Genomic DNA, 7,779 nt, shown 5'->3' with positions numbered 1-7,779 from the left:
CTCCTGTGGTCCTACCTGCCCAGGCATGGGCTGAGCACTCCAGGAAAGGGTAGGGCTTTCCCTGTCTGGGCCCAGGACAATCCCCTAAGGACCCCCACCCCCAGCAGGCACCACTGCCTCTCCTGGCCCAGCTCTCCACACTTGGCTTCTCTCCACTCCGGCCTCCTGAGCCACCCACCCACTCACTTTGTGGGCAGAAGCTTCTTCCCCAGCAGAGGGGTGCAGTCCAGGGCTATCTGTGGCCACCCCACCCTATGACCCCTCCTCAGTCACCCCAACAGTAGGGATGGGCCCCCAGGATCTGCAGGGAGAGAATCTGCAGAATCTGCCTAAGAACCTGGGGCGGGGCAGGGGGTGGGGCCCCTCTTCCCAGCATAACCCCGACAAGAGCTGAGTCACTGCTCCTTGAAGCCTCAGTGTCCCTATCCACACAATGGGGCGCCTCTTCCCAGACCCTCCCTGCTTCCTGGGGCTGCCATTTAGATAAATGAGATCACCGTCCAAATGAGCCACCCTCAACCCAGGGCTGGTTCTTCTGGTTGTGGCTGGAAGTGTGGCGGGGCCTGGTGGGCACAGGGCCTCCCCTGCCTCCATCCGTCATTGCTGGTCAGGCAGCTGGGAGACACCGGTCTCTGATGGAGCGGAGGCTGCGCTCCCAGCCTGCTCTGGTTCCGGCTCTGCACTCCAGCCAGTGGTCCCTGCCTCGACTAGGAACTCACTGTCCTCAGCGGCCCCTGGATCAGGGCTGGAAGGACCATCGTTGAGGCCCATCCCTCTCCTCAGCGACCACAGCTTCAGATCCAGAGAAGGCCTGGGAACTGTCCAAAGACGCACAGCCACCTGCTCACCTCGTAGACCATGCTCTTACCACCACCCTTCGCGGTCCTCCCTGGTTCTCACTAGTCCCAATCCTTGCACCCCGCCAGGCCTCGGGGGCTCTGGCTGCTCAGGCGCAGGCCCCACCTTCAGTGTCCTGGCACTAGGAGAGTGTTTGATGGGCCCTGGTCTGATTCTACAGCAGCAAACAGTCCCAGGCCTGTCAGCAAATTGAGGTGGGGGCGCCCTTCCTCTCATTAACCTCTTCAATCCCTTCTCATTTCCTGAAGAAAACCAGGAAGTCCTGCCCCGCCCAGTGGTTTCCAGATTTACTCAAAGGAAGACTTCCTTCCAGGTGTCGGGGCTCCTCCCCACCTGGCTCATTGCCTGCCACCAGAATGAAAGGGGCTGAAGCCCGGAGGGTCCTGGGAGTGGCTAGGGAGGGACTGCCCCCCTTCCCCAGGATGCACTTCTCCACTTTCCCCACCTCCAGGCTCCCGGGGAGGGTGGTGCTGCTCCACACCACCCCCCCCCCCCCACCGCAATCCTGGCACTCTCCCCGGGCCCCATCCTGAGCAGCAGCTGACCATTTGAGGAAACGTCCCTGAGAGAGGACCCACCCTTTCTCCCACACCTGCCTGGGGCCCTCAGCCTTCTCTAGAAGCCTAGACTACAGTTCATATTCCTGGGGTGAGGCAGTAGGAGTACCCCAGGGGTGCCCACAACCCCTTTTGGGGATTTCCTGAGACGCACAAAGGAACGTGGGCCCTAACCACCCCGCCTGCCTCCCCCACCTTCCTTATGCTCCTGCCTCTTCCAGGAGGATTCTGATTCCTGTCCCACCCACCCCCTGCCCCCTCTTGGAGAAGGGCATGTCCCTCTTGGAGTAATTGACTGAATGCGTCATCCTTTAGGACTCTGGCTCCCTCCTGACATCTCCTCAGCCATTTATGGATGAGAAAACCTACTTACAGGGCAAGAAGAGGCCACCTAAGACCTCCCCGGGTATGCTGGCCTGACCCTGGGTCTGGCACTGCTTGGACCACCCTCCCAAGGATCACTGACCCTTCAGAGATGCAAAGTGCCCCCCTAAGCCCTGCCCAGACCTACTCTTTACCCCGATCCTAGACCACCCTTGACCTCCAAGTCAACAACAGTTGGTGTCCACGGACTTTTCCCCCAGTTCACCCATTGCTCACTAGGGCCACCTCAGTGGCTACAATCAGGACGAATTCCATATGAGTCAACAAGCTTTATTGGTCAGGCAAGGGGTTATGGAAAAGGGACTAAGCCAGGAGTTGAGGCTGGGGAATCCAGAGGCTACAGGGTCAGTGGGGGAGCCTGGGGGGCTGGCCAGGAGGAGCAGAGTTCTCAGCGGGTGGTCTGGTGGACCTGCTCGCGGGAGGAGATGACCTTGCCATCCTGGACCTCTTCCACAATGGTGCGCACCTGGCGTGTGGTCACGGCTGCAGGAGACAGACACTCCGAGGTGGGGTGGGGGCCGAGAAACCCTGGCTCAGCCCCCAGTTCCCTGAGTAGAGCTAGCTCTCCCGCCACAGCCATTTGCGGTCCCTGCCTCTTCTCACCTCTCAATATCACATCCAGACACTCGTCCCTCCTGCTCTTGCCACTCCCTGCCCCATCCCCTCCCTGTGGCAGTGCCCCTGTAGGAGTCCAGCTTCCCAGATGGGAGGTTTGATCCTGACCCACTGTGTCCTTCTGCAAGACTGGGTGCTACCCAGTGGGGTCTATCTCTATTTCTCTGCAGTCTCCAGGGCATGGGCTAGGCTCCTGTCTCCTTCATCTCCAGACTGGGATCTCCAAGACAAGAACCAGGTCTGCATCACCCCCATTAGACTGGATTCCCCGGGGCCAGGATCTTATCTTTCCCATCACACTGGGATCTAGAAGGCAAGGAAGGCAAGGACCATGTCCCTTTCTCCCTTCAGACTACAGATCCCAGGGTCAGGACTGCTCATCTGTAAGGTTCTCAAGAACAAAGACCACGAGAGACCATGTCCCTAATCTCCCCGTCAGAGGAGAGTCTCCAGGGCTAGGACCAGTTCTGCCCCAATCAAACTAGGATCTCTAGGGTAAGGACCATCTCTCTGCCCTGCCCCCATCAGACTAGTGTCTCCCTCATCTGATTCCCTTGAGCATCAATCCTGAGCCCTAACAGGTCCCTTTCTACACACACCCCTACTGAGGATCAGCTGTCATTCCCTGCAGGTCCTGGGACCCTCCCCAGCAATGAGCAGATGGGTTACCTGCCCCGTGCACCCCCACCCTCAGCTACCGAGATCCTTACGTTCTTTGGGCTTGTAGTGAGTCAGGCTGGAGAAAAAAAAGAGAGAGAGAAAGAGGAGATTAGATTTGGGTCTGAGAGTTCCACCCCCACTCCAGACCCCCAGCCCCTGGCCCCTGGCTCCCCGCCCCCACTCACTGGGCATCCTCGCCCTCCAGCAGGCGGCGGTAGGTGGCGATCTCCTGCTCCAGCCGCGTCTTCACGTCCAGCAGGATCTTGTACTCCTGGTTCTGCTGCTCCATCTCGCAGCGCAGCTGGGCCAGCTGCTCCTCCACGCTGCCGATCAGCCCCTGGATCTGGGCCAGCTGCACGCAGTAGCGGTTCTCTGTCTCAGCCAGGCTACCTTCCAGGGATGCTTTCTGCGGGAGGGCAGGAGGCTCAGGGGTCAGCAAGGAGGGTCAGTGCCCCCTCCAGGGTCCCTGGTGCACCCCAGGCCTGGCAGCTCCCCTACCATGCTGAGCTGGGACTGCAGCTCGATCTCCAAGGCCTGCATGGTGCGCCGGAGCTCGGAGATCTCGCTCTTGCCGCTCTGTACCAGCTCGCTGTTGGTGGCCACCTCGCGGTTCAGCTCCTCTGTCTGCAGACAGGACACAGGAGAGTGCAGCGTGAGCTTGGGATCCCTTCTCCAAGTCAGATGACACCCACGGCCTCCGTATGATCAGCCCAGGGCCCATGCTGTGCCCACACGGGCACCTGGGGCTCTCCCCACCCCCCATAACTCCCCTGGACATGGTCACCTTCCTGATCTCCGCTGGGCCTCTCAGCCCCCTCCCAAACCTAACTGTGGGAGCAATGTGCCTTCTCACCAGCATCCCACTTTCCAAAGCCCAGAAACCTCCTGGCCTGTTGATGCAGTGGGTGACCCTGATCCCATGGGGTCGATATGGCTCACTGAGGATAGGGCACCCCCAAGATGCCAGGTACTGGGCATCAGTCAGGATTCAGTCCTTGCCCCCCATCCGCTGGGAGAGGCCTCCGGGCCGCAGCAGCCCCCACCTTGCTAAAGAACCAGTCCTCGGCGTCCTTGCGGTTCTTCTCTGCCATCTTCTCGTACTGGTCACGCATCTCAGACAGGATCCGGCTCAGGTCCACGCCAGGGGCGGCGTCCATCTCCACGTTGATCTCACCACCCACCTGGCCTCGCAGGGCGTTCATCTCCTGTGGGGGAGGGAGGTGTGGGTGTGGGCATGTGGACCTGTCCTGCTCTCTTACTCTCCAGACCCCTCCCAAGGAGCCCCCCTTCATTCTGCCTCTACCCCCTGCCCCTCCTGTTGACTCTTGTTCATCTGCTCTGCATGGGCTCTGCCTCTGCCGTCAGACTGGAGGTTCCCTAAGGACAGGTTCTATGCCCCCCCCATTAGACTGAGGGCTCTCCAAAGATAAAATCTAATTCTTAGGCAGTACACCTAAGACATCCCCTTGAATTCCCAAACTTCCACATAGGGTCCAGGTTCAAGGGTTTGGGCTAGAACAAGGAGACCTCCTCACTGTCCCCTTGTCCTCTTGAGGGAGGCCAGGATGGGGAGAAGGGGCCTCTGTGGACCCTGGGAGGGTCCCCAGATTCAGGGAAGCAGGGTGGTACATGGAAGGGACTAAGGGTCAGGGCTCCACAAACAGGGCTGTCCCATAAGGTGACCAGCCCTGGAGCACCTGCTCTGTGCTCTTCCCTCGGTCCCAGCCCTGGCACAGTTCCAGAGCCCTGCCACCCCCTCCGCAGCCTTTTTGACCTGCTGCCCCACCACCGCACCTCCTCGTGGTTCTTCCGCAGGTAGGCCAGCTCCTCCTTGAGGTTCTCGATCTGCATCTCCAGGTCGGCCCTGGCCAGGGTCAGCTCGTCCAACACCCTGCGCAGGCCATTGGTGTCGGCCTCCACACTCACCCGCAGGGCCTGCTCCGTCTCAAACCTGCAAAAGGAAACAGAGACTTAGTCTCGATGCTTGGACCCACAGGCAGGCCCAGGTCCTGGCCAGCATCCGGCCTCTGATGGTGAGGCACCATGGAGGTGAGGGTGTGGAGTGGAAGCAGAATGCTTCCTCAGGGCCCTGGGACCCTGTGGGGCCAAGCCCCACCCCCACCGGGCTTCTAGCTTCTCTCTTCTCTGCCTCCTGCCTCACCTCCCTCTCTCTGCCTAAGCCCAGCGGCCTTCAGAATTTGCTGCATTTGCCACATCCATGACTAAGTGGTGGACTCCCCCACCCCAGCTGCTGGCCCTTGCCATAGCAACTGCGGTCCTGGGGTGAGGAGGGGGGCCCCGGTTCCTCCCAGCCCCCTGGCCAGGGCTCACTTGGTGCGGAAGTCATCAGCTGCCAGGCGGGCGTTGTCAATCTGCAGCAGGATGTTGGCATTGTCCACGGTGGCCGTGAGGATCTGGGGAGACGGGAAAGTGGTAAGGCCGTCGGTAAAGAGTAGCTCAGCCCAGACCAGGGTTCTGAGATGGATCTTCCTGCTTGGAGGCCAGGATGTGGCTGTCTTCAGGAAGGCTCTCTTCCTGCCCAGCCCCTCACCTTTACCAGGCAGTAATTGTTGGCAGAGGAGGGGCCGGCAGGGGTCTGAGGCACTGAAGCTTGCCTCCTCTCCCCACCCCCAGACCTGCCTCCTCCCACAAGGACCCCCATGCCAGGCTCCCTTCAACCGGAGCAGGCAGCCAGCTGGGAGTGCCCAGCTGGGAAGAGAAGAATGGGAGAGATCCCCTGGGGCAGAAGTTGTCCCAGAATCCCAGACAGAGCAACAGATGTGAACAACCCCCTCATTTTACAATTGGGGAGATGGTGCCCCTGAGAGGCTCCCCCAAAAGGCCCCTACAAGAGCCCTCACCAATGAGTAATTCCAAATCAGAAGTCATGACCCCTGTTGGGCCCAAACCCCAGACTCCAGCAGGCAGCTCTGCCCTTGGGAGGTCTGCTGAACCCCATTCTTCAGGGGACAGTGGGAGGGGACAGGGGGAGGGGGACAGATGGGGAAGCCAGAAAAATCCCCAAATAAGACACACAGAGGCCTTCCTGAGGTCCCGCCCCCTGTCTCCACCTCCCCCTCCCAGCAGGTGCCGTCTTGAACTCACTAGATCCCTCACCCCACCATCACCCAAAATCCCCCTCTTGCTTCAAGAAGAGAGATGCCCACGTATCTGGCAGCCCATGGGCCCAGCCTCTACGCGCATCCATTCATCTTATCCTCCAATGACATGAGGTGGTGGCAACAAGCTCTGTGATGAGGAAACTGAGGCTCAGAGGAGCTCCATGAGGCTCACTTGTCCCTGGCCCAGACTGCTGCCCCCGTAAAGGGGAATGTGGGCCACACAGTGGCTCCAAGGTGGGTTCCCAGAGGCCAACTCAGAGCCAAGCTGTCCTCAGCTCCCTGAGAGCCCGTGGCAGCCCCCTAGGCTGACTCCAGGCCATGGTCAAGGATACCAGACGGGGGGGAGGAGAAGCCATGCCCCCCAAAGGCTCTGTCCCACCAGCAGGCCCTACCTTGTTCTTCAGGTCCTCGATGGTCTGGTAGTAGTGGCTATAGTCACGGGCGGGCCCCGGGGCCTGCTTCTGGTACCAGTCCCGGATCTTCACCTCCAGCTCAGTGTTGGCCTCCTCCAGGGCGCGCACCTTGTCCAGGTAGGAGGCCAGCCGGTCGTTGAGGTTCTGCATGGTGGCCTTCTCCCCACCCGCCAGCAGCCCGTCCACGGCCCCAAAGCTGCCACCGTAACCACTGCCAGAGCCAAAGCTGTAGCAGCTCGAATAGCTGCTGCCCCCGAGGGCACTGCCCAGGCCCCCCGCAGACCCCAGCCTGCAGGAGCCAGGGCCCAGGCTGCCAGACAGCCGGCAGGAGGTGCGGGACGAGCCGCCCCCCAGGCCAGAGGAGCCCTTGATGGAGCTGGAGGAGGTGAACTGGCGGATGGTGGTGGTCATGGTGGCAGCGGCAGGTGGCAGGCAGGCACAGAGTAAGAGGGCGAGAGAGGAGAGAGGTCCGAGGTGCGTGTGGCTGCCGGGACTCGCCCGCCGCCTTTATAGATCGACAAGTGGGCGTAGCGATTACAACAGGCTCGCTCCTCTGTTTCCATTCTCCTGAGCTTTCATCACTGCTGGCTGCCTGCCAGCTCCCAGGTGGCTGCCGGCCCCCTCCCCTCCCACCATTGGGGCTTTGCCTCATTTCCCCGAACCCCCGTGCTGGGTGTCTGCGCGAGTGCATGTCTCTGGTCTCAGGCCTGTCACCTGTGATTCAGGCAGGCCCTCCAGCTATGCTTTCCCATGACCTAATACGGAGAAGAGGAGAAGCAGGACGTCACCGTCACCGGGCCCTCCCAGGCAGCTGCCACCCCAGCCCAGCCCACCGGGCCCCCGTGTCTGGCAGGAAAACCGGCCGGGGAACCAGGCAGACCCCGGCCTGAGGCCGGTCTCCTTCACCACATGCCACACCACAGTCCTGGCCCGGGGCTGGGTGCTGGGGAGAGGGTGAGGACTGAGACCCTGTCCCACCTTGGACACTGGACTTAAGCCCACTAGGCTCACCACACAACACAGCGACTCTCAGGTTACCACCCCATTTTACAGATAAGGAAACTTCGAGAGGGATAGTGTCCCGCTGGCCCATCTGACCACAGAACCAGGCTGGCAGGGCTCCTGCTTCCTTCAACCCCAGTGTGCCACAGAGCCCAACACTTCCCACAG

The 7,779-nt window shown here is 60.9% G+C and overlaps 1 protein-coding gene across 1 annotated transcript; it reads right to left on the bottom strand.

Annotated features, from left to right (window-relative positions):
- Positions 1–2,053: 2,053 nt before the first annotated feature.
- On the bottom strand, positions 2,054–7,090 carry LOC109258587 (keratin, type I cytoskeletal 17). Its single transcript, XM_019435491.2, has 8 exons — positions 6,589–7,090; positions 5,406–5,488; positions 4,869–5,025; positions 4,118–4,279; positions 3,573–3,698; positions 3,260–3,480; positions 3,125–3,150; positions 2,054–2,282 (listed from the first exon to the last, which is right to left on the bottom strand). The coding sequence occupies exons 1-8, from the start codon at positions 7,018–7,020 to the stop codon at positions 2,188–2,190; spliced, it is 1,302 nt and encodes a 433-aa protein (XP_019291036.2). The 5' UTR covers positions 7,021–7,090; the 3' UTR covers positions 2,054–2,187.
- Positions 7,091–7,779: the final 689 nt, after the last annotated feature.

The sequence above is a fragment of the Panthera pardus genome, unplaced genomic scaffold (genome assembly GCF_024362965.1).
Source record: "Panthera pardus isolate Hobbes unplaced genomic scaffold, ASM2436296v1 HiC_scaffold_3, whole genome shotgun sequence".
Lineage (NCBI taxonomy): Eukaryota > Metazoa > Chordata > Mammalia > Carnivora > Felidae > Panthera > Panthera pardus.
This window is presented reverse-complemented; position numbering and strand designations above follow the sequence as displayed.